The 25,818-nt window shown below is 49.2% G+C and overlaps 1 protein-coding gene across 1 annotated transcript; it reads right to left on the reverse strand.

Moving 5' to 3' along the window:
* Positions 1–7,266: 7,266 nt before the first annotated feature.
* LOC128297243 (histone H3-like) lies at positions 7,267–17,796 on the reverse strand. The gene is made up of 2 exons (XM_053032855.1): positions 17,398–17,796; positions 7,267–7,677 (listed from the first exon to the last, which is right to left on the reverse strand). The coding sequence occupies exons 1-2, from the start codon at positions 17,794–17,796 to the stop codon at positions 7,267–7,269; spliced, it is 810 nt and encodes a 269-aa protein (XP_052888815.1).
* Positions 17,797–25,818: the final 8,022 nt, after the last annotated feature.

Consider the following 25,818-nt stretch of genomic DNA (forward strand, 5'->3'; position numbering starts at 1 on the left):
CTGGTGAAATGCGTGCATGAAACGATGCACGAACCGCGACGGCGCCCAGTGCGTGGGGCAGCGAAATCCTCCGCGGAGTTCGCTAAAAAAAAACTCTTTTAAAAAACAAAGTTGTTGTTGTTGTTGTTGCTGCTGCTGCTGCTGCTGGTGAAATGTGCATGAGCGTGTGTTCGGAAAGAGGACGATGGACAATCCAAATCGCGACGGTGTTTCGGTGCGTGGTGCGTCGGCCCATCCTGCGCAGGATTACCGCCAAAAAGGCGGCTTTTGCTGGTGAAATGCGTGCGTGAAACGATGCACGAACCGCGACGGCGCCCAGTGCGTGGGGCAGCGAAATCCTCCGCGGGGTTCGCTAAAAAAAAACTCTTTTAAAAAACAAAGTTGTTGTTGTTGTTGTTGTTGCTGCTGCTGCTGCTGGTGAAATGTGCATGAGCGTGTGTGCGGAAAGGACGATGGACAATCCAAATCGCGACGATGTTTCGGTGCGTGGTGCGTCGTCCCATCCTGCGCAAGATTACCGCCAAAAAGGCGGCTTTTGCTGGTGAAATGCGTGCGTGAAACGATGCACGAACCGCGACGGCGCCCAGTGCGTGGGGCAGCGAAATCCTCCACGGGGTTCGCTAAAAAAAAACTCTTTTAAAAAACAAAGTTGTTGTTGTTGTTGTTGTTGCTGCTGCTGCTGCTGGTGAAATGTGCATGAGCGTGTGTGCGGAAAGGACGATGGACAATCCAAATCGTGACGGAGTTTCGGTGCATGGTGCGTCGGCCCATCCTGCGCAAGATTACCGCCAAAAAGGCGGCTTTTGCTGGTGAAATGCGTGCGTGAAACGATGCACGAACCGCGACGGCGCCCAGTGCGTGGGGCAGCGAAATCCTCCACGGGGTTCGCTAAAAAAAAACTCTTTTAAAAAACAAAGTTGTTGTTGTTGTTGTTGTTGCTGCTGCTGCTGCTGGTGAAATGTGCATGAGCGTGTGTGCGGAAAGGACGATGGACAATCCAAATCGTGACGGAGTTTCGGTGCATGGTGCGTCGGCCCATCCTGCGCAAGATTACCGCCAAAAAGGCGGCTTTTGCTGGTGAAATCCGTGCGTGAAACGATGCACGAACCGCGACGGCGCCCAGTGCGTGGGGCAGCGAAATCCTCCACGGGGTTCGCTAAAAAAAAACTCTTTTAAAAAACAAAGTTGTTGTTGTTGTTGTTGTTGCTGCTGCTGCTGCTGGTGAAATGTGCATGAGCGTGTGTGCGGAAAGGACGATGGACAATCCAAATCGCGACGATGTTTCGGTGCGTGGTGCGTCGGCCCATCCTGCGCAGGATTATCGCCAAAAAGGCGGCTTTTGCTGGTGAAATGCGTGCGTGAAACGATGCACGAACCGCGACGGCGCCCAGTGCGTGGGGCAGCGAAATCCTCCGCGGGGTTCGCTAAAAAAAAACTCTTTTAAAAAACAAAGTTGTTGTTGTTGTTGTTGTTGCTGCTGCTGCTGCTGGTGAAATGTGCGTATGCGTGTGTGCGGAAAGGACGATGGACAATCCAAATCGCGACGGAGTTTCGGTGCGTGGTGCGTCGGCCCATCCTGCGCAGGATTATCGCCAAAAAGGCGGCTTTTGCTGGTGAAATGCGTGCATGAAACGATGCACGAACCGCGACGGCGCCCAGTGCGTGGGGCAGCGAAATCCTCCGCGGAGTTCGCTAAAAAAAAACTCTTTTAAAAAACAAAGTTGTTGTTGTTGTTGTTGTTGCTGCTGCTGCTGCTGGTGAAATGTGCATGAGCGTGTGTGCGGAAAGGACGATGGACAATCCAAATCGCGACGATGTTTCGGTGCGTGGTGCGTCGGCCCATCCTGCGCAGGATTACCGCCAAAAAGGCGGCTTTTGCTGGTGAAATGCGTGCGTGAAACGATGCACGAACCGCGACGGCGCCCAGTGCGTGGGGCAGCGAAATCCTCCGCGGGGTTCGCTAAAAAAAAACTCTTTTAAAAAACAAAGTTGTTGTTGTTGTTGTTGTTGCTGCTGCTGCTGCTGGTGAAATGTGCATGAGCGTGTGTGCGGAAAGGACGATGGACAATCCAAATCGCGACGATGTTTCGGTGCGTGGTGCGTCGTCCCATCCTGCGCAAGATTACCGCCAAAAAGGCGGCTTTTGCTGGTGAAATGCGTGCGTGAAACGATGCACGAACCGCGACGGCGCCCAGTGCGTGGGGCAGCGAAATCCTCCACGGGGTTCGCTAAAAAAAAACTCTTTTAAAAAACAAAGTTGTTGTTGTTGTTGTTGTTGCTGCTGCTGCTGCTGGTGAAATGTGCATGAGCGTGTGTGCGGAAAGGACGATGGACAATCCAAATCGTGACGGAGTTTCGGTGCATGGTGCGTCGGCCCATCCTGCGCAAGATTACCGCCAAAAAGGCGGCTTTTGCTGGTGAAATCCGTGCGTGAAACGATGCACGAACCGCGACGGCGCCCAGTGCGTGGGGCAGCGAAATCCTCCACGGGGTTCGCTAAAAAAAAACTCTTTTAAAAAACAAAGTTGTTGTTGTTGTTGTTGTTGCTGCTGCTGCTGCTGGTGAAATGTGCATGAGCGTGTGTGCGGAAAGGACGATGGACAATCCAAATCGCGACGATGTTTCGGTGCGTGGTGCGTCGTCCCATCCTGCGCAAGATTACCGCCAAAAAGGCGGCTTTTGCTGGTGAAATGCGTGCGTGAAACGATGCACGAACCGCGACGGCGCCCAGTGCGTGGGGCAGCGAAATCCTCCGCGGAGTTCGCTAAAAAAATACTCTTTTAAAAAACAAAGTTGTTGTTGTTGTTGTTGTTGCTGCTGCTGCTGCTGGTGAAATGTGCATGAGCGTGTGTGCGGAAAGGACGATGGACAATCCAAATCGCGACGATGTTTCGGTGCGTGGTGCGTCGTCCCATCCTGCGCAAGATTACCGCCAAAAAGGCGGCTTTTGCTGGTGAAATGCGTGCGTGAAACGATGCACGAACCGCGACGGCGCCCAGTGCGTGGGGCAGCGAAATCCTCCACGGGGTTCGCTAAAAAAAAACTCTTTTAAAAAACAAAGTTGTTGTTGTTGTTGTTGTTGCTGCTGCTGCTGCTGGTGAAATGTGCATGAGCGTGTGTGCGGAAAGGACGATGGACAATCCAAATCGTGACGGAGTTTCGGTGCATGGTGCGTCGGCCCATCCTGCGCAAGATTACCGCCAAAAAGGCGGCTTTTGCTGGTGAAATCCGTGCGTGAAACGATGCACGAACCGCGACGGCGCCCAGTGCGTGGGGCAGCGAAATCCTCCACGGGGTTCGCTAAAAAAAAACTCTTTTAAAAAACAAAGTTGTTGTTGTTGTTGTTGTTGCTGCTGCTGCTGCTGGTGAAATGTGCATGAGCGTGTGTGCGGAAAGGACGATGGACAATCCAAATCGTGACGGAGTTTCGGTGCATGGTGCGTCGGCCCATCCTGCGCAAGATTACCGCCAAAAAGGCGGCTTTTGCTGGTGAAATCCGTGCGTGAAACGATGCACGAACCGCGACGGCGCCCAGTGCGTGGGGCAGCGAAATCCTCCACGGGGTTCGCTAAAAAAAAACTCTTTTAAAAAACAAAGTTGTTGTTGTTGTTGTTGTTGCTGCTGCTGCTGCTGGTGAAATGTGCATGAGCGTGTGTGCGGAAAGGACGATGGACAATCCAAATCGCGACGATGTTTCGGTGCGTGGTGCGTCGTCCCATCCTGCGCAAGATTACCGCCAAAAAGGCGGCTTTTGCTGGTGAAATGCGTGCGTGAAACGATGCACGAACCGCGACGGCGCCCAGTGCGTGGGGCAGCGAAATCCTCCGCGGAGTTCGCTAAAAAAATACTCTTTTAAAAAACAAAGTTGTTGTTGTTGTTGTTGTTGCTGCTGCTGCTGCTGGTGAAATGTGCATGAGCGTGTGTGCGGAAAGGACGATGGACAATCCAAATCGCGACGATGTTTCGGTGCGTGGTGCGTCGTCCCATCCTGCGCAAGATTACCGCCAAAAAGGCGGCTTTTGCTGGTGAAATGCGTGCGTGAAACGATGCACGAACCGCGACGGCGCCCAGTGCGTGGGGCAGCGAAATCCTCCACGGGGTTCGCTAAAAAAAAACTCTTTTAAAAAACAAAGTTGTTGTTGTTGTTGTTGTTGCTGCTGCTGCTGCTGGTGAAATGTGCATGAGCGTGTGTGCGGAAAGGACGATGGACAATCCAAATCGTGACGGAGTTTCGGTGCATGGTGCGTCGGCCCATCCTGCGCAAGATTACCGCCAAAAAGGCGGCTTTTGCTGGTGAAATCCGTGCGTGAAACGATGCACGAACCGCGACGGCGCCCAGTGCGTGGGGCAGCGAAATCCTCCACGGGGTTCGCTAAAAAAAAACTCTTTTAAAAAACAAAGTTGTTGTTGTTGTTGTTGTTGCTGCTGCTGCTGCTGGTGAAATGTGCATGAGCGTGTGTGCGGAAAGGACGATGGACAATCCAAATCGCGACGATGTTTCGGTGCGTGGTGCGTCGTCCCATCCTGCGCAAGATTACCGCCAAAAAGGCGGCTTTTGCTGGTGAAATGCGTGCGTGAAACGATGCACGAACCGCGACGGCGCCCAGTGCGTGGGGCAGCGAAATCCTCCGCGGAGTTCGCTAAAAAAATACTCTTTTAAAAAACAAAGTTGTTGTTGTTGTTGTTGCTGCTGCTGCAAAGATCAGAGAAGCAGGGGCGGTGTAGTGAAGTTGTTGTTGTTTCTGCTTATAGAGACTTTGCGACTTGCGGCGACATTCGTCTCTATGTAGTGAAGTGACTTGGTGTGTGGTGAAAATACTGTGCTGAGTGCACCGCAATTGCTTGAAAGGAGTGCGTGAAGCCGTGCGCTGCGCACTACTGAAGGTAAGATTGTGTTCCATATTCATTTGCATGCATGGTTTGGGGTTTCGTTGCTAGGGTCGATGGTGTAGTGATCAGCGTTAAGCGTTCAGCCCGATGCATCGCAGTAGGCGTCGTGTTTATTTAGAAAATAAGAAATATCTGCCATTAGGGCTGCATACAGGTGGGCTAAAAATAGACTGAAATATTCGGTGCCCATTCGTGGGCTAGTTTGTTTCATTCGCATTGGGAAATTTCTTAACAATTGTTGAGCTTCAGACCCTCGACCAGGTACGGTACCTGCACAGGGCTCCTTTTGGGTGGAAAGTGGAAGTTATTTTTCCTTCGTAGGATCGGTCATTCCAGGTACGATAGCAGGTAGGCTGCTGGTGGGGCACTGCTTTTAGCTTTTCATCCATTGCTCGGTACCACCAGCACGGTCAGAGGAGTCTACCTCCGACCAAAGATTTTAAAACACGAAAAGTGATGACGTTTCTCAGGGGGTTTCCCGCATATTGCGATTGCTTGTGTTTTTTCACTGGATTTACCTTCGATTAGGTAATGCTGCGCCGGTTTGATATCAGCTCAGAAGAGATGGTCGAACAAACATCTTTTATGTAAATCGATTTGTCGCCCTGAAAAGGACGGTTTGTTTTGGGGGAGTTTGCAGAGAGATTGGGAGAAGCCTTAAGCCTTCTTCTCAGTCTTCTTTGGCAGCAGCACGGCCTGAATGTTGGGCAGCACACCACCTTGGGCAATGGTGACGCCGGACAACAGCTTGTTCAATTCCTCGTCGTTGCGGATGGCCAGCTGCAGATGACGCGGGATGATGCGAGTTTTCTTGTTGTCTCGGGCAGCGTTTCCTGCCAACTCCAACACTTCAGCGGCCAAGTATTCCATCACGGCGGCCAAATACACCGGTGCACCAGCACCGACGCGCTCGGCATAGTTGCCTTTGCGGAGCAGACGATGGATACGGCCAACCGGGAACTGCAGACCGGCACGGTTCGAGCGGGACTTTGCCTTTCCCTTCACTTTGCCTCCCTTGCCACGGCCAGACATTGTTGATAGCTTCGGTTTAGATGAGAGTGCGTTCGCAACGATGCTCACTGTTCGGAGAGTGCTTGTATTCTGAATGAAAATTTGAACAGGGTGCGATTAAATACCCCGAGTTATGCTGCCTGCACGCACTCAAGTCGAATACCCGAGAGTGATCCGAAAACCGGAATATAAACGAACCTGAGAGTCGTAGTTCTCTATCAGAAAGGTTTTGACTCTCCGTTAGTGAGCATCAGTGCGTGAATCGAAGCAAAATGGCCCCGAAAACCAGTGGAAAAGCCGCGAAGAAGTCTGGCAAAGCCCAGAAAAACATCTCCAAGTCGGACAAGAAGAAGAAAAGGAAGACCCGCAAGGAAAGCTACGCTATCTACATCTACAAGGTGTTGAAGCAAGTCCACCCGGACACCGGCATTTCGTCCAAGGCGATGAGCATCATGAACAGCTTCGTGAACGACATTTTCGAGCGCATCGCTGCCGAAGCATCCCGCTTGGCGCACTACAACAAGCGTTCGACGATCACGTCCCGCGAAATCCAAACGGCCGTCCGTCTGCTCCTGCCCGGTGAGCTGGCCAAGCACGCCGTGTCCGAAGGCACGAAGGCTGTCACCAAGTACACCAGCTCGAAGTAATTCGAAGCGTCGAAGCGCAGTTCGTTCGCATCTACCCAAACCGGTCCTTTTCAGGACCACAAAACGCATCCATACGAAAGATATATTTCTGCTTGACATTCCCTCTCACACGGTGGGCAAAAGATTAAAGTTTAAATAAAATAAAGCATAATTTTCGACGCGTTCATGTGAACCCGTGAGCGGAAAGCAAAGGGGCGCGGGTACAAAACACGAGTTGGCACGAGAAGAAGAATGTTCCGTGTCTCGCACAGTGTAACAGCATCGGAAGCACATCTGACGATCGATCGCCAAACGGTCAATCGAAAACGCGTCTTTTGACTTTCTGGGCTGCCCCTTATTTCATTTTGCTTAACCGGCCGTCCAGGCCTGCCATTGCTGGCTTTCTTTGGCTTTATTTACCCGTCGGACAGAAAGTCGATCCTGTCGTGTGAAGATGGTGTGTTGCTCATCCCGTAAACAAACGTTTTTTCGACACACGCAGCTTTTGTTGTACCCGGATACGGTCACGGGCTCTCTGCACCGACCGGGCGACATAAACGCATACGAAATTGTTTCAATACCATCACCACTAACGAGCCACTACGGACGGAAGAAGGTACGGACAAATCGACACATATCTTTTTGGTTAACATTTGTGGTGGTCCTGAGAAGGACCGTTTGAGTGAAGCCCCTCGACGATCGATGGAAGAGGAGCCCCGGGGGGGATACGGGCGAAGATTTAGGCACGCTCTCCGCGGATGCGACGAGCCAGCTGAATGTCTTTCGGCATGATGGTGACGCGCTTCGCATGAATGGCGCACAAGTTGGTGTCCTCGAACAGGCCGACAAGGTACGCCTCGCTGGCCTCCTGCAGGGCCATCACGGCCGAGCTCTGGAAGCGCAGATCGGTCTTGAAGTCCTGGGCAATTTCACGCACCAGACGCTGGAAGGGCAGCTTGCGGATCAGCAGCTCGGTCGATTTCTGGTAGCGACGGATCTCACGCAGGGCTACGGTTCCCGGACGGTAACGATGCGGCTTCTTCACTCCTCCGGTGGCCGGGGCACTCTTGCGAGCAGCCTTGGTGGCCAGCTGCTTGCGCGGAGCCTTACCTCCGGTCGACTTACGGGCAGTTTGCTTCGTACGGGCCATTTCACTGGTTCGGCGGTTTTATTAGTGGAACGTAAAGACGTCTGTGTTGTGTCGACGATAGGTTCGGAATGTGGGTATGCGAGGCCAGATCGTCATTTTTATAACCTCGCTCCACGCACACACATACTCCGATTCGATCGTGTACCAGTGGTGTGAGAACGTGTGCGTGTGCTGCGGGTAAGTGTATAAAAGAGCGAAACATTGTGCGTAGCCTTATTGTTACTCGTGAACTCTTGCACAGTACGGTTGGTACACACGGTACGCATCGACATCGAAATGACTGGACGAGGAAAAGGAGGCAAAGGTCTGGGTAAAGGTGGAGCCAAGCGTCATCGCAAAGTGCTGCGCGACAACATCCAGGGCATCACCAAGCCGGCCATCCGCCGTCTGGCCCGCCGTGGAGGAGTGAAGCGTATCTCCGGTCTCATCTACGAAGAAACGCGTGGCGTGCTGAAAGTGTTCCTGGAGAATGTTATCCGCGATGCGGTCACCTATACCGAACACGCCAAGCGCAAAACCGTCACCGCGATGGACGTAGTGTACGCGCTGAAGCGCCAGGGTCGCACTCTGTACGGTTTCGGAGGTTAAACCCGCCAGCCGACGCACGTTCGACGCTCATCTCAACAAACGGTCCTTATCAGGACCACACATTCTTTGCATCAAAATATTCTTTCCTATGATTCCGATCGCTATGAAGTGTGTCGTTCAACGTAAGGTTGTGAGTCGAATCCTTAGCCTCATCTACCGTCTATGGGGTACAACTGTGTCCCGAGGTAAACGTATCACGCAGCCGAGCGTCTTCGAAGCCAAGAAGAAGAAGAAGAAGCGATGAGCATCGCGTCGATCCTGTGGACGGTTCAGCTACTGTGAGTGTGTCAATACTCCGTAGTATGATGAACGTGCTACGGTGTTCGGGAATGTGTGTGATGGCACAAGAATCCGCAATTCAACTGTATTATGTAGTCATTTTATTGCAAAGCTAAAACATTGACCGTTTTAAAACCAATTGTGAAGCATTTCACACAATTGCTAGTCTTTTTTAAAACAAACATTAAATATTTCACGCATTTGGGCAGCGAGCTTAATTTATTTCATCCGAAAAATAGAAGAATTATCTGAAAATTATCGCTATACAAATTTTAGTTGGAGGCGACTCATAACGTTTCCATGGTAACATTATTTCCAACACCCTTGGATCAAGTTTTTAAGTGGAGCGTTTTGATTTCCCAGCTCTTCTTTAAACTGCTATCTTTCAACGCCTTCTATGATTCCCTCGCCAACAATTTATTTTTCCATGCATACTATGATTTTACCAAATGGAAGTTTTTTACACGGATCGACGTCCACAGACGCGCAATTTGTGAATGTTTTTATGTGTTGTCCTTGGGTATTCGCGCGTTTTCTTGCATTTTCAGTCGGATCCTTTACAAGATTTTCAAAAAGATTTTAATTTTGGTCGGTGATACAGAACGGTGAACGGTTTCTTAAACGACCTATTCGAGCCGTACCCCCGTACGCAGCACTCACTTCTTCTAAGAGGTCTGAACCTGCCATTTCTGGTTTTCTGTATCTTTATTTACCCGAAGCTGGATAGTCAGTCCTGAGTACGGGTGATTGATCCGGATGGGATTTTTGTCAGGTCCGATCGTGTGAAGATCGCTAGGGTCGCTACCATCAAACCACCGGGCCGCTCCAACGCTTCCAAGTGCCAAGTGAGCGACTCACTATCCTGATGAATACAAATTAAGGAAGACCAGAAATGGTCGTTCAATCCACGAAAATAGCAGCATTATTTTCTAAAACAATACCATGCTTTACAGTAGCTTATAAATATTTTAAAGTTAAAGTTTACTGCTTGATTCGCTGCAATTTTTCATGTTTTATTTTTCACTAAAAGAAATGCGAGATTGTTTCAGGAGTAATTGCTGTTGTTGTGCTATGTTGTTTACTTCTCAGTTTAAATAGAGAAATTTTTATCAAACCAGGTAACCGAGAAGATTTTTAGTAGGGTCAATATTTTTTTCAAATCCTCTGTATTTCAATAACCCATGACACAAGCACAACATCAAGAGATATTGGCCAGCAAATTCTGGGCCTTTTAACTTTATTTACCCGCAACCTGGATAGTTGTTCCTGGGAACGAGGGATTGGTTGGGTTGTAATTTTGTACCGGTCCTATCTAAAGAAGACTGGCGCCGCTACATCTGATTAAATGGCACCTTATGAAATTTAAACATGTGTGTGTCTGTTACTGGAAAGACATGACTCAAATATACTGTCTGTGAGGAAAAAGTTAGAAAAAAAAACATGGGAAATCTGTGGTACCTGAATGTGGATGGCTACTTAACCTTAGATATATCCAATCAGTTGCTTTTATCTGATTGTGAAAGACGTCGACTTTCGACGAAATTATGTGCGATGCCTACAAAAAGCATAAATGCATAGCAAGCAACTGGGGATCTGACGCAAAAATATTAAGAAGTGCTTCATTGTAATTTAGAATATTCATGTTAAAATGATATGTTGCATATGATCCAGATGGGAGCTGCACGCAAACACGACGTGACGTAAATTTTTACGATACATTTCATTCGTGATAAATGACCAAGGTTCGGGACTTATCAACCACTAAGATCAATATATATATATATATATCAGACTAAGAGAAGAACGAAGTCATCAAGGCTCAAGGTCTGTTAAAACTAATAACAACAACAAAAGCTCAAAGCGACTTGGAATATGCTTTGCCAAATAGGTTTTTATGAGAGCCAAAGGGGTCCGAGGTGAGAAATTTGATAATTTATTAAGCTAAATAAAATAAAATTAACAACATCCTCCAATTGGGAAGAAAGCCTCTTTTTAAAACATCTTTGAGTTTGCGTACACAACAAAATTCTGTTGCACAGCCCTGTAACCGGGCCGATTAGATAGTCTGAAAAAAAATTATCTGAAAATGTTACAAAACGTAATGCGTAAATTAGTGGAAGTATAGAGATTAAATATTTCCAAAATGGGTGGGGGCTCGCGTTGCCATGCGTATTCAAATCAAAGGTCGGTTTTTTCCTTCTCGCACGTAATCCTGTGTGTGTGTGTGTGCATGCTGAGCTCGTGCCAAAAATTATCCGGAAATGTGACCGCGTACACGGTGATCGGTACCGTTAGGTGAAAATTTCCACTAAAACGAGTCTCCTCCTGTCGCCACCGAGTGTGCGAGCGAGAGGGAACATCGGTTGACAATTCGCAGAAATTTCGATCACCGATGCGACGCACAAAGGAAGAGCGCACGCTTCGTTCGTGTGTCTGGCCGGCTAGTTTTAAGCAGCGCACCTATTTCTGCACCTACGTGTCGTATTAACTAGCGAAATATGTTTCTGTTTTAAGATCTAACATGAAATGTACCACCAATCCTGCATTTTTGTACGCATATACTGTATCTATTCTGAATTCACATATGTATCCTTCGCTGCTTTCACTGATTGTACGGTGATAATAGCATACGCAAATGGATATGTCTGTAGTGGAATTGCAAAAATGTTTGGCGACTTCAAATTGCTTCGTGCTTTGAAACGATTGTGTGCGATTGTGTAGCGAGAGTAGTGAGACAGAACCACATTTGCGCGAATAGTAGTAGTAGTGGTGGTAGTTAGCGAGAGAGATCCACTTTCGGCACTCTCGTTCGTATGCTGAAGGTAATTAGTAACCGAATGTCCCGAGCTCGGCACAGTCCTCGTCGAACAGCCAACTGGAACAGTTGGTCCGCGCGCGTCGTCAATCCGGATGTATTAGTGTGTGTAAGTGCGTGTAGTGTTAAAAGTAGTGTTGAACAGGGGCCAATTTCAAGATGGCCCCGGCTCATTTTGTCGTCCTTCGCGAACCAGCAACATCGAGCATGTCGAGCATGAACAAAGAGTGCGACGCTTAGTCGAGAGACAGAGAGGTAAGAAGCAGTGCGCGTACGGCTAATCCTGCGCAGGATTGGCATTAAAAAGTGCGGGTGGTAAAATGACGGAAGAAACGCGCGTGTGTGTGAATGTGCGAAAAGCGCTTCGCGGGACGGTGCGTTAATCGCGACGGTGCCTCGCCCAGTGCGTCGGGCGGAGGGGCAGCGAAATCCTCCACGGGGTTCGCTAAAAAAATACTCTTTTAAAAAACAAAGTTGTTGTTGTTGTTGTTGTTGTTGCTGCTGCTGCTGCTGGTGAAATGTGCGTATGCGTGTGTGCGGAAAGGACGATGGACAATCCAAATCGCGACGGAGTTTCGGTGCGTGGTGCGTCGGCCCATCCTGCGCAGGATTATCGCCAAAAAGGCGGCTTTTGCTGGTGAAATGCGTGCATGAAACGATGCACGAACCGCGACGGCGCCCAGTGCGTGGGACAGCGAAATCCTCCGCGGAGTTCGCTAAAAAAAAACTCTTTTAAAAAACAAAGTTGTTGTTGTTGTTGTTGCTGCTGCTGCTGCTGCTGGTGAAATGTGCATGAGCGTGTGTTCGGAAAGAGGACGATGGACAATCCAAATCGCGACGGTGTTTCGGTGCGTGGTGCGTCGGCCCATCCTGCGCAGGATTACCGCCAAAAAGGCGGCTTTTGCTGGTGAAATGCGTGCGTGAAACGATGCACGAACCGCGACGGCGCCCAGTGCGTGGGGCAGCGAAATCCTCCGCGGGGTTCGCTAAAAAAAAACTCTTTTAAAAAACAAAGTTGTTGTTGTTGTTGTTGTTGCTGCTGCTGCTGCTGGTGAAATGTGCATGAGCGTGTGTGCGGAAAGGACGATGGACAATCCAAATCGCGACGATGTTTCGGTGCGTGGTGCGTCGTCCCATCCTGCGCAAGATTACCGCCAAAAAGGCGGCTTTTGCTGGTGAAATGCGTGCGTGAAACGATGCACGAACCGCGACGGCGCCCAGTGCGTGGGGCAGCGAAATCCTCCACGGGGTTCGCTAAAAAAAAACTCTTTTAAAAAACAAAGTTGTTGTTGTTGTTGTTGTTGCTGCTGCTGCTGCTGGTGAAATGTGCATGAGCGTGTGTGCGGAAAGGACGATGGACAATCCAAATCGTGACGGAGTTTCGGTGCATGGTGCGTCGGCCCATCCTGCGCAAGATTACCGCCAAAAAGGCGGCTTTTGCTGGTGAAATGCGTGCGTGAAACGATGCACGAACCGCGACGGCGCCCAGTGCGTGGGGCAGCGAAATCCTCCACGGGGTTCGCTAAAAAAAAACTCTTTTAAAAAACAAAGTTGTTGTTGTTGTTGTTGTTGCTGCTGCTGCTGCTGGTGAAATGTGCATGAGCGTGTGTGCGGAAAGGACGATGGACAATCCAAATCGTGACGGAGTTTCGGTGCATGGTGCGTCGGCCCATCCTGCGCAAGATTACCGCCAAAAAGGCGGCTTTTGCTGGTGAAATCCGTGCGTGAAACGATGCACGAACCGCGACGGCGCCCAGTGCGTGGGGCAGCGAAATCCTCCACGGGGTTCGCTAAAAAAAAACTCTTTTAAAAAACAAAGTTGTTGTTGTTGTTGTTGTTGCTGCTGCTGCTGCTGGTGAAATGTGCATGAGCGTGTGTGCGGAAAGGACGATGGACAATCCAAATCGCGACGATGTTTCGGTGCGTGGTGCGTCGGCCCATCCTGCGCAGGATTATCGCCAAAAAGGCGGCTTTTGCTGGTGAAATGCGTGCGTGAAACGATGCACGAACCGCGACGGCGCCCAGTGCGTGGGGCAGCGAAATCCTCCGCGGGGTTCGCTAAAAAAAAACTCTTTTAAAAAACAAAGTTGTTGTTGTTGTTGTTGTTGCTGCTGCTGCTGCTGGTGAAATGTGCGTATGCGTGTGTGCGGAAAGGACGATGGACAATCCAAATCGCGACGGAGTTTCGGTGCGTGGTGCGTCGGCCCATCCTGCGCAGGATTATCGCCAAAAAGGCGGCTTTTGCTGGTGAAATGCGTGCATGAAACGATGCACGAACCGCGACGGCGCCCAGTGCGTGGGGCAGCGAAATCCTCCGCGGAGTTCGCTAAAAAAAAACTCTTTTAAAAAACAAAGTTGTTGTTGTTGTTGTTGCTGCTGCTGCTGCTGCTGGTGAAATGTGCATGAGCGTGTGTTCGGAAAGAGGACGATGGACAATCCAAATCGCGACGGTGTTTCGGTGCGTGGTGCGTCGGCCCATCCTGCGCAGGATTACCGCCAAAAAGGCGGCTTTTGCTGGTGAAATGCGTGCGTGAAACGATGCACGAACCGCGACGGCGCCCAGTGCGTGGGGCAGCGAAATCCTCCGCGGGGTTCGCTAAAAAAAAACTCTTTTAAAAAACAAAGTTGTTGTTGTTGTTGTTGTTGCTGCTGCTGCTGCTGGTGAAATGTGCATGAGCGTGTGTGCGGAAAGGACGATGGACAATCCAAATCGCGACGATGTTTCGGTGCGTGGTGCGTCGTCCCATCCTGCGCAAGATTACCGCCAAAAAGGCGGCTTTTGCTGGTGAAATGCGTGCGTGAAACGATGCACGAACCGCGACGGCGCCCAGTGCGTGGGGCAGCGAAATCCTCCACGGGGTTCGCTAAAAAAAAACTCTTTTAAAAAACAAAGTTGTTGTTGTTGTTGTTGTTGCTGCTGCTGCTGCTGGTGAAATGTGCATGAGCGTGTGTGCGGAAAGGACGATGGACAATCCAAATCGTGACGGAGTTTCGGTGCATGGTGCGTCGGCCCATCCTGCGCAAGATTACCGCCAAAAAGGCGGCTTTTGCTGGTGAAATCCGTGCGTGAAACGATGCACGAACCGCGACGGCGCCCAGTGCGTGGGGCAGCGAAATCCTCCACGGGGTTCGCTAAAAAAAAACTCTTTTAAAAAACAAAGTTGTTGTTGTTGTTGTTGTTGCTGCTGCTGCTGCTGGTGAAATGTGCATGAGCGTGTGTGCGGAAAGGACGATGGACAATCCAAATCGCGACGATGTTTCGGTGCGTGGTGCGTCGTCCCATCCTGCGCAAGATTACCGCCAAAAAGGCGGCTTTTGCTGGTGAAATGCGTGCGTGAAACGATGCACGAACCGCGACGGCGCCCAGTGCGTGGGGCAGCGAAATCCTCCGCGGAGTTCGCTAAAAAAATACTCTTTTAAAAAACAAAGTTGTTGTTGTTGTTGTTGCTGCTGCTGCAAAGATCAGAGAAGCAGGGGCGGTGTAGTGAAGTTGTTGTTGTTTCTGCTTATAGAGACTTTGCGACTTGCGGCGACATTCGTCTCTATGTAGTGAAGTGACTTGGTGTGTGGTGAAAATACTGTGCTGAGTGCACCGCAATTGCTTGAAAGGAGTGCGTGAAGCCGTGCGCTGCGCACTACTGAAGGTAAGATTGTGTTCCATATTCATTTGCATGCATGGTTTGGGGTTTCGTTGCTAGGGTCGATGGTGTAGTGATCAGCGTTAAGCGTTCAGCCCGATGCATCGCAGTAGGCGTCGTGTTTATTTAGAAAATAAGAAATATCTGCCATTAGGGCTGCATACAGGTGGGCTAAAAATAGACTGAAATATTCGGTGCCCATTCGTGGGCTAGTTTGTTTCATTCGCATTGGGAAATTTCTTAACAATTGTTGAGCTTCAGACCCTCGACCAGGTACGGTACCTGCACAGGGCTCCTTTTGGGTGGAAAGTGGAAGTTATTTTTCCTTCGTAGGATCGGTCATTCCAGGTACGATAGCAGGTAGGCTGCTGGTGGGGCACTGCTTTTAGCTTTTCATCCATTGCTCGGTACCACCAGCACGGTCAGAGGAGTCTACCTCCGACCAAAGATTTTAAAACACGAAAAGTGATGACGTTTCTCAGGGGGTTTCCCGCATATTGCGATTGCTTGTGTTTTTTCACTGGATTTACCTTCGATTAGGTAATGCTGCGCCGGTTTGATATCAGCTCAGAAGAGATGGTCGAACAAACATCTTTTATGTAAATCGATTTGTCGCCCTGAAAAGGACGGTTTGTTTTGGGGGAGTTTGCAGAGAGATTGGGAGAAGCCTTAAGCCTTCTTCTCAGTCTTCTTTGGCAGCAGCACGGCCTGAATGTTGGGCAGCACACCACCTTGGGCAATGGTGACGCCGGACAACAGCTTGTTCAATTCCTCGTCGTTGCGGATGGCCAGCTGCAGATGACGCGGGATGATGCGAGTTTTCTTGTTGTCTCGGGCAGCGTTTCCTGCCAACTCCAACACTTCAGCGGCCAAGTATTCCATCACGGCGGCCAAATACACCGGTGCACCAGCACCGACGCGCTCGGCATAGTTGCCTTTGCGGAGCAGACGATGGATACGGCCAACCGGGAACTGCAGACCGGCACGGTTCGAGCGGGACTTTGCCTTTCCCTTCACTTTGCCTCCCTTGCCACGGCCAGACATTGTTGATAGCTTCGGTTTAGATGAGAGTGCGTTCGCAACGATGCTCACTGTTCGGAGAGTGCTTGTATTCTGAATGAAAATTTGAACAGGGTGCGATTAAATACCCCGAGTTATGCTGCCTGCACGCACTCAAGTCGAATACCCGAGAGTGATCCGAAAACCGGAATATAAACGAACCTGAGAGTCGTAGTTCTCTATCAGAAAGGTTTTGACTCTCCGTTAGTGAGCATCAGTGCGTGAATCGAAGCAAAATGGCCCCGAAAACCAGTGGAAAAGCCGCGAAGAAGTCTGGCAAAGCCCAGAAAAACATCTCCAAGTCGGACAAGAAGAAGAAAAGGAAGACCCGCAAGGAAAGCTACGCTATCTACATCTACAAGGTGTTGAAGCAAGTCCACCCGGACACCGGCATTTCGTCCAAGGCGATGAGCATCATGAACAGCTTCGTGAACGACATTTTCGAGCGCATCGCTGCCGAAGCATCCCGCTTGGCGCACTACAACAAGCGTTCGACGATCACGTCCCGCGAAATCCAAACGGCCGTCCGTCTGCTCCTGCCCGGTGAGCTGGCCAAGCACGCCGTGTCCGAAGGCACGAAGGCTGTCACCAAGTACACCAGCTCGAAGTAATTCGAAGCGTCGAAGCGCAGTTCGTTCGCATCTACCCAAACCGGTCCTTTTCAGGACCACAAAACGCATCCATACGAAAGATATATTTCTGCTTGACATTCCCTCTCACACGGTGGGCAAAAGATTAAAGTTTAAATAAAATAAAGCATAATTTTCGACGCGTTCATGTGAACCCGTGAGCGGAAAGCAAAGGGGCGCGGGTACAAAACACGAGTTGGCACGAGAAGAAGAATGTTCCGTGTCTCGCACAGTGTAACAGCATCGGAAGCACATCTGACGATCGATCGCCAAACGGTCAATCGAAAACGCGTCTTTTGACTTTCTGGGCTGCCCCTTATTTCATTTTGCTTAACCGGCCGTCCAGGCCTGCCATTGCTGGCTTTCTTTGGCTTTATTTACCCGTCGGACAGAAAGTCGATCCTGTCGTGTGAAGATGGTGTGTTGCTCATCCCGTAAACAAACGTTTTTTCGACACACGCAGCTTTTGTTGTACCCGGATACGGTCACGGGCTCTCTGCACCGACCGGGCGACATAAACGCATACGAAATTGTTTCAATACCATCACCACTAACGAGCCACTACGGACGGAAGAAGGTACGGACAAATCGACACATATCTTTTTGGTTAACATTTGTGGTGGTCCTGAGAAGGACCGTTTGAGTGAAGCCCCTCGACGATCGATGGAAGAGGAGCCCCGGGGGGGATACGGGCGAAGATTTAGGCACGCTCTCCGCGGATGCGACGAGCCAGCTGAATGTCTTTCGGCATGATGGTGACGCGCTTCGCATGAATGGCGCACAAGTTGGTGTCCTCGAACAGGCCGACAAGGTACGCCTCGCTGGCCTCCTGCAGGGCCATCACGGCCGAGCTCTGGAAGCGCAGATCGGTCTTGAAGTCCTGGGCAATTTCACGCACCAGACGCTGGAAGGGCAGCTTGCGGATCAGCAGCTCGGTCGATTTCTGGTAGCGACGGATCTCACGCAGGGCTACGGTTCCCGGACGGTAACGATGCGGCTTCTTCACTCCTCCGGTGGCCGGGGCACTCTTGCGAGCAGCCTTGGTGGCCAGCTGCTTGCGCGGAGCCTTACCTCCGGTCGACTTACGGGCAGTTTGCTTCGTACGGGCCATTTCACTGGTTCGGCGGTTTTATTAGTGGAACGTAAAGACGTCTGTGTTGTGTCGACGATAGGTTCGGAATGTGGGTATGCGAGGCCAGATCGTCATTTTTATAACCTCGCTCCACGCACACACATACTCCGATTCGATCGTGTACCAGTGGTGTGAGAACGTGTGCGTGTGCTGCGGGTAAGTGTATAAAAGAGCGAAACATTGTGCGTAGCCTTATTGTTACTCGTGAACTCTTGCACAGTACGGTTGGTACACACGGTACGCATCGACATCGAAATGACTGGACGAGGAAAAGGAGGCAAAGGTCTGGGTAAAGGTGGAGCCAAGCGTCATCGCAAAGTGCTGCGCGACAACATCCAGGGCATCACCAAGCCGGCCATCCGCCGTCTGGCCCGCCGTGGAGGAGTGAAGCGTATCTCCGGTCTCATCTACGAAGAAACGCGTGGCGTGCTGAAAGTGTTCCTGGAGAATGTTATCCGCGATGCGGTCACCTATACCGAACACGCCAAGCGCAAAACCGTCACCGCGATGGACGTAGTGTACGCGCTGAAGCGCCAGGGTCGCACTCTGTACGGTTTCGGAGGTTAAACCCGCCAGCCGACGCACGTTCGACGCTCATCTCAACAAACGGTCCTTATCAGGACCACACATTCTTTGCATCAAAATATTCTTTCCTATGATTCCGATCGCTATGAAGTGTGTCGTTCAACGTAAGGTTGTGAGTCGAATCCTTAGCCTCATCTACCGTCTATGGGGTACAACTGTGTCCCGAGGTAAACGTATCACGCAGCCGAGCGTCTTCGAAGCCAAGAAGAAGAAGAAGAAGCGATGAGCATCGCGTCGATCCTGTGGACGGTTCAGCTACTGTGAGTGTGTCAATACTCCGTAGTATGATGAACGTGCTACGGTGTTCGGGAATGTGTGTGATGGCACAAGAATCCGCAATTCAACTGTATTATGTAGTCATTTTATTGCAAAGCTAAAACATTGACCGTTTTAAAACCAATTGTGAAGCATTTCACACAATTGCTAGTCTTTTTTAAAACAAACATTAAATATTTCACGCATTTGGGCAGCGAGCTTAATTTATTTCATCCGAAAAATAGAAGAATTATCTGAAAATTATCGCTATACAAATTTTAGTTGGAGGCGACTCATAACGTTTCCATGGTAACATTATTTCCAACACCCTTGGATCAAGTTTTTAAGTGGAGCGTTTTGATTTCCCAGCTCTTCTTTAAACTGCTATCTTTCAACGCCTTCTATGATTCCCTCGCCAACAATTTATTTTTCCATGCATACTATGATTTTACCAAATGGAAGTTTTTTACACGGATCGACGTCCACAGACGCGCAATTTGTGAATGTTTTTATGTGTTGTCCTTGGGTATTCGCGCGTTTTCTTGCATTTTCAGTCGGATCCTTTACAAGATTTTCAAAAAGATTTTAATTTTGGTCGGTGATACAGAACGGTGAACGGTTTCTTAAACGACCTATTCGAGCCGTACCCCCGTACGCAGCACTCACTTCTTCTAAGAGGTCTGAACCTGCCATTTCTGGTTTTCTGTATCTTTATTTACCCGAAGCTGGATAGTCAGTCCTGAGTACGGGTGATTGATCCGGATGGGATTTTTGTCAGGTCCGATCGTGTGAAGATCGCTAGGGTCGCTACCATCAAACCACCGGGCCGCTCCAACGCTTCCAAGTGCCAAGTGAGCGACTCACTATCCTGATGAATACAAATTAAGGAAGACCAGAAATGGTCGTTCAATCCACGAAAATAGCAGCATTATTTTCTAAAACAATACCATGCTTTACAGTAGCTTATAAATATTTTAAAGTTAAAGTTTACTGCTTGATTCGCTGCAATTTTTCATGTTTTATTTTTCACTAAAAGAAATGCGAGATTGTTTCAGGAGTAATTGCTGTTGTTGTGCTATGTTGTTTACTTCTCAGTTTAAATAGAGAAATTTTTATCAAACCAGGTAACCGAGAAGATTTTTAGTAGGGTCAATATTTTTTTCAAATCCTCTGTATTTCAATAACCCATGACACAAGCACAACATCAAGAGATATTGGCCAGCAAATTCTGGGCCTTTTAACTTTATTTACCCGCAACCTGGATAGTTGTTCCTGGGAACGAGGGATTGGTTGGGTTGTAATTTTGTACCGGTCCTATCTAAAGAAGACTGGCGCCGCTACATCTGATTAAATGGCACCTTATGAAATTTAAACATGTGTGTGTCTGTTACTGGAAAGACATGACTCAAATATACTGTCTGTGAGGAAAAAGTTAGAAAAAAAAACATGGGAAATCTGTGGTACCTGAATGTGGATGGCTACTTAACCTTAGATATATCCAATCAGTTGCTTTTATCTGATTGTGAAAGACGTCGACTTTCGACGAAATTATGTGCGATGCCTACAAAAAGCATAAATGCATAGCAAGCAACTGGGGATCTGACGCAAAAATATTAAGAAGTGCTTCATTGTAATTTAGAATATTCATGTTAAAATGATATGTTGCATATGATCCAGATGGGAGCTGCACGCAAACACGACGTGACGTAAATTTTTACGATACATTTCATTCGTGATAAATGACCAAGGTTCGGGACTTATCAACCACTAAGATCAATATATATATATATATATCAGACTAAGAGAAGAACGAAGTCATCAAGGCTCAAGGTCTGTTAAAACTAATAACAACAACAAAAGCTCAAAGCGACTTGGAATATGCTTTGCCAAATAGGTTTTTATGAGAGCCAAAGGGGTCCGAGGTGAGAAATTTGATAATTTATTAAGCTAAATAAAATAAAATTAACAACATCCTCCAATTGGGAAGAAAGCCTCTTTTTAAAACATCTTTGAGTTTGCGTACACAACAAAATTCTGTTGCACAGCCCTGTAACCGGGCCGATTAGATAGTCTGAAAAAAAATTATCTGAAAATGTTACAAAACGTAATGCGTAAATTAGTGGAAGTATAGAGATTAAATATTTCCAAAATGGGTGGGGGCTCGCGTTGCCATGCGTATTCAAATCAAAGGTCGGTTTTTTCCTTCTCGCACGTAATCCTGTGTGTGTGTGTGTGCATGCTGAGCTCGTGCCAAAAATTATCCGGAAATGTGACCGCGTACACGGTGATCGGTACCGTTAGGTGAAAATTTCCACTAAAACGAGTCTCCTCCTGTCGCCACCGAGTGTGCGAGCGAGAGGGAACATCGGTTGACAATTCGCAGAAATTTCGATCACCGATGCGACGCACAAAGGAAGAGCGCACGCTTCGTTCGTGTGTCTGGCCGGCTAGTTTTAAGCAGCGCACCTATTTCTGCACCTACGTGTCGTATTAACTAGCGAAATATGTTTCTGTTTTAAGATCTAACATGAAATGTACCACCAATCCTGCATTTTTGTACGCATATACTGTATCTATTCTGAATTCACATATGTATCCTTCGCTGCTTTCACTGATTGTACGGTGATAATAGCATACGCAAATGGATATGTCTGTAGTGGAATTGCAAAAATGTTTGGCGACTTCAAATTGCTTCGTGCTTTGAAACGATTGTGTGCGATTGTGTAGCGAGAGTAGTGAGACAGAACCACATTTGCGCGAATAGTAGTAGTAGTGGTGGTAGTTAGCGAGAGAGATCCACTTTCGGCACTCTCGTTCGTATGCTGAAGGTAATTAGTAACCGAATGTCCCGAGCTCGGCACAGTCCTCGTCGAACAGCCAACTGGAACAGTTGGTCCGCGCGCGTCGTCAATCCGGATGTATTAGTGTGTGTAAGTGCGTGTAGTGTTAAAAGTAGTGTTGAACAGGGGCCAATTTCAAGATGGCCCCGGCTCATTTTGTCGTCCTTCGCGAACCAGCAACATCGAGCATGTCGAGCATGAACAAAGAGTGCGACGCTTAGTCGAGAGACAGAGAGGTAAGAAGCAGTGCGCGTACGGCTAATCCTGCGCAGGATTGGCATTAAAAAGTGCGGGTGGTAAAATGACGGAAGAAACGCGCGTGTGTGTGAATGTGCGAAAAGCGCTTCGCGGGACGGTGCGTTAATCGCGACGGTGCCTCGCCCAGTGCGTCGGGCGGAGGGGCAGCGAAATCCTCCACGGGGTTCGCTAAAAAAATACTCTTTTAAAAAACAAAGTTGTTGTTGTTGTTGTTGTTGTTGCTGCTGCTGCTGCTGGTGAAATGTGCGTATGCGTGTGTGCGGAAAGGACGATGGACAATCCAAATCGCGACGGAGTTTCGGTGCGTGGTGCGTCGGCCCATCCTGCGCAGGATTATCGCCAAAAAGGCGGCTTTTGCTGGTGAAATGCGTGCATGAAACGATGCACGAACCGCGACGGCGCCCAGTGCGTGGGGCAGCGAAATCCTCCGCGGAGTTCGCTAAAAAAAAACTCTTTTAAAAAACAAAGTTGTTGTTGTTGTTGTTGCTGCTGCTGCTGCTGCTGGTGAAATGTGCATGAGCGTGTGTTCGGAAAGAGGACGATGGACAATCCAAATCGCGACGGTGTTTCGGTGCGTGGTGCGTCGGCCCATCCTGCGCAGGATTACCGCCAAAAAGGCGGCTTTTGCTGGTGAAATGCGTGCGTGAAACGATGCACGAACCGCGACGGCGCCCAGTGCGTGGGGCAGCGAAATCCTCCGCGGGGTTCGCTAAAAAAAAACTCTTTTAAAAAACAAAGTTGTTGTTGTTGTTGTTGTTGCTGCTGCTGCTGCTGGTGAAATGTGCATGAGCGTGTGTGCGGAAAGGACGATGGACAATCCAAATCGCGACGATGTTTCGGTGCGTGGTGCGTCGTCCCATCCTGCGCAAGATTACCGCCAAAAAGGCGGCTTTTGCTGGTGAAATGCGTGCGTGAAACGATGCACGAACCGCGACGGCGCCCAGTGCGTGGGGCAGCGAAATCCTCCACGGGGTTCGCTAAAAAAAAACTCTTTTAAAAAACAAAGTTGTTGTTGTTGTTGTTGTTGCTGCTGCTGCTGCTGGTGAAATGTGCATGAGCGTGTGTGCGGAAAGGACGATGGACAATCCAAATCGTGACGGAGTTTCGGTGCATGGTGCGTCGGCCCATCCTGCGCAAGATTACCGCCAAAAAGGCGGCTTTTGCTGGTGAAATGCGTGCGTGAAACGATGCACGAACCGCGACGGCGCCCAGTGCGTGGGGCAGCGAAATCCTCCGCGGGGTTCGCTAAAAAAAAACTCTTTTAAAAAACAAAGTTGTTGTTGTTGTTGTTGTTGCTGCTGCTGCTGCTGGTGAAATGTGCATGAGCGTGTGTGCGGAAAGGACGATGGACAATCCAAATCGCGACGATGTTTCGGTGCGTGGTGCGTCGTCCCATCCTGCGCAAGATTACCGCCAAAAAGGCGGCTTTTGCTGGTGAAATGCGTGCGTGAAACGATGCACGAACCGCGACGGCGCCCAGTGCGTGGGGCAGCGAAATCCTCCACGGGGTTCGCTAAAAAAAAACTCTTTTAAAAAACAAAGTTGTTGTTGTTGTTGTTGTTGCTGCTGCTGCTGCTGGTGAAATGTGCATGAGCGTGTGTGCGGAAAGGACGATGGACAATCCAAATCGTGACGGAGTTTCGGTGCATGGTGCGTCGGCCCATCCTGCGCAAGATTACCGCCAAAAAGGCGGCTTTTGCTGGTGAAATGCGTGCGTGAAACGATGCACGAACCGCGACGGCGCCCAGTGCGTGGGGCAGCGAAATCCTCCGCGGAGTTCGCTAAAAAAATACTCTTTTAAAAAACAAAGTTGTTGTTGTTGTTGTTGCTGCTGCTGCAAAGATCAGAGAAGCAGGGGCGGTGTAGTGAAGTTGTTGTTGTTTCTGCTTATAGAGACTTTGCGACTTGCGGCGACATTCGTCTCTATGTAGTGAAGTGACTTGGTGTGTGGTGAAAATACTGTGCTGAGTGCACCGCAATTGCTTGAAAGGAGTGCGTGAAGCCGTGCGCTGCGCACTACTGAAGGTAAGATTGTGTTCCATATTCATTTGCATGCATGGTTTGGGGTTTCGTTGCTAGGGTCGATGGTGTAGTGATCAGCGTTAAGCGTTCAGCCCGATGCATCGCAGTAGGCGTCGTGTTTATTTAGAAAATAAGAAATATCTGCCATTAGGGCTGCATACAGGTGGGCTAAAAATAGACTGAAATATTCGGTGCCCATTCGTGGGCTAGTTTGTTTCATTCGCATTGGGAAATTTCTTAACAATTGTTGAGCTTCAGACCCTCGACCAGGTACGGTACCTGCACAGGGCTCCTTTTGGGTGGAAAGTGGAAGTTATTTTTCCTTCGTAGGATCGGTCATTCCAGGTACGATAGCAGGTAGGCTGCTGGTGGGGCACTGCTTTTAGCTTTTCATCCATTGCTTGGTACCACCAGCACGGTCAGAGGAGTCTACCTCCGACCAAAGATTTTAAAACACGAAAAGTGATGACGTTTCTCAGGGGGTTTCCCGCATATTGCGATTGCTTGTGTTTTTTCACTGGATTTACCTTCGATTAGGTAATGCTGCGCCGGTTTGATATCAGCTCAGAAGAGATGGTCGAACAAACATCTTTTATGTAAATCGATTTGTCGCCCTGAAAAGGACGGTTTGTTTTGGGGGAGTTTGCAGAGAGATTGGGAGAAGCCTTAAGCCTTCTTCTCAGTCTTCTTTGGCAGCAGCACGGCCTGAATGTTGGGCAGCACACCACCTTGGGCAATGGTGACGCCGGACAACAGCTTGTTCAATTCCTCGTCGTTGCGGATGGCCAGCTGCAGATGACGCGGGATGATGCGAGTTTTCTTGTTGTCTCGGGCAGCGTTTCCTGCCAACTCCAACACTTCAGCGGCCAAGTATTCCATCACGGCGGCCAAATACACCGGTGCACCAGCACCGACGCGCTCGGCATAGTTGCCTTTGCGGAGCAGACGATGGATACGGCCAACCGGGAACTGCAGACCGGCACGGTTCGAGCGGGACTTTGCCTTTCCCTTCACTTTGCCTCCCTTGCCACGGCCAGACATTGTTGATAGCTTCGGTTTAGATGAGAGTGCGTTCGCAACGATGCTCACTGTTCGGAGAGTGCTTGTATTCTGAATGAAAATTTGAACAGGGTGCGATTAAATACCCCGAGTTATGCTGCCTGCACGCACTCAAGTCGAATACCCGAGAGTGATCCGAAAACCGGAATATAAACGAACCTGAGAGTCGTAGTTCTCTATCAGAAAGGTTTCACTCGCTAGTGAACAGTCGACCTGGTCGGACGTGTTTTACTCGTGCTCCTACCCTGCTGTTTTTAGTGAGATTTTCGCCGTGCTGCTAAGTGCCTCTTCGTTTTTACTGTGTTTCGTGTGCCTGTGAAGTGTTCCTACCCATCTTACTGCTGTGACGATCTCTCCTAGTGATCTTGTACCCCGGGGTACAGTGAAGGTAGTTTCAGTGGTGTGGTGTGTTGTGGTGTTCTTCGCAGTGCATAGTGAATATAGTTAAGAGTGAAGGACAATTTAAAAATCTTTTTTCTGGGCCCGGCATAGGTATGTCAGGCCCACCTTCCCTCGAGAGGGATTTTCCCCCTCTCGGAGGTCCCTCTCGGAATGAGAGGTCCATGCCGGAGTGGATGGACAAAAAAAATGAAAACGGAGACATGAAGTTCCTTGTGCTCCAGACCCCCGACAACACTCCTCTCCCCAAGAACCCTTTCGTCATTGGAAAATCCATTTCCTCCCTTGCTGGTGAGCTTACCGAACCAGGCAAGTTTATTGACAGTGGAAAGAAGCTTTTGCTTAAGACCCGTAATGCCCGCCAATTTCAAACCCTGCAGTCCCTTACCAAACTAATCGACGGTACCAACGTTACTGTGACCCCCCATATGACCCTCAATAGTGTTCAGTGTGTTATCTACTCCCCGGACCTGAAAGACATTAGTGACGAAATCATCCTTAACGAACTAAAAGATCAACGTGTTGTGTCAGTGCGCCGTTTCACCCGCAAAGTAAATAATGAAATTGTTCCCACCAACATCTT

This window comes from Anopheles moucheti, chromosome 2, assembly GCF_943734755.1.
Source record: "Anopheles moucheti chromosome 2, idAnoMoucSN_F20_07, whole genome shotgun sequence".
Classification (NCBI taxonomy): Eukaryota; Metazoa; Arthropoda; class Insecta; order Diptera; family Culicidae; genus Anopheles; species Anopheles moucheti.

Excerpts from the sequence above, each read along its gene's own strand:
- LOC128297243 (XM_053032855.1), bottom strand. The coding sequence starts at position 17,796 with ATGGCCCGTACGAAGCAAACTGCCCGTAAGTCGACCGGAGGTAAGGCT. Across the intron at positions 7,678-17,397 it reads TGGCTCGTCGCATCCGCGGA|ATGGCCCGTACGAAGCAAAC; the intron begins GAGCGTGCCTAA and ends CGAACCAGTGAA.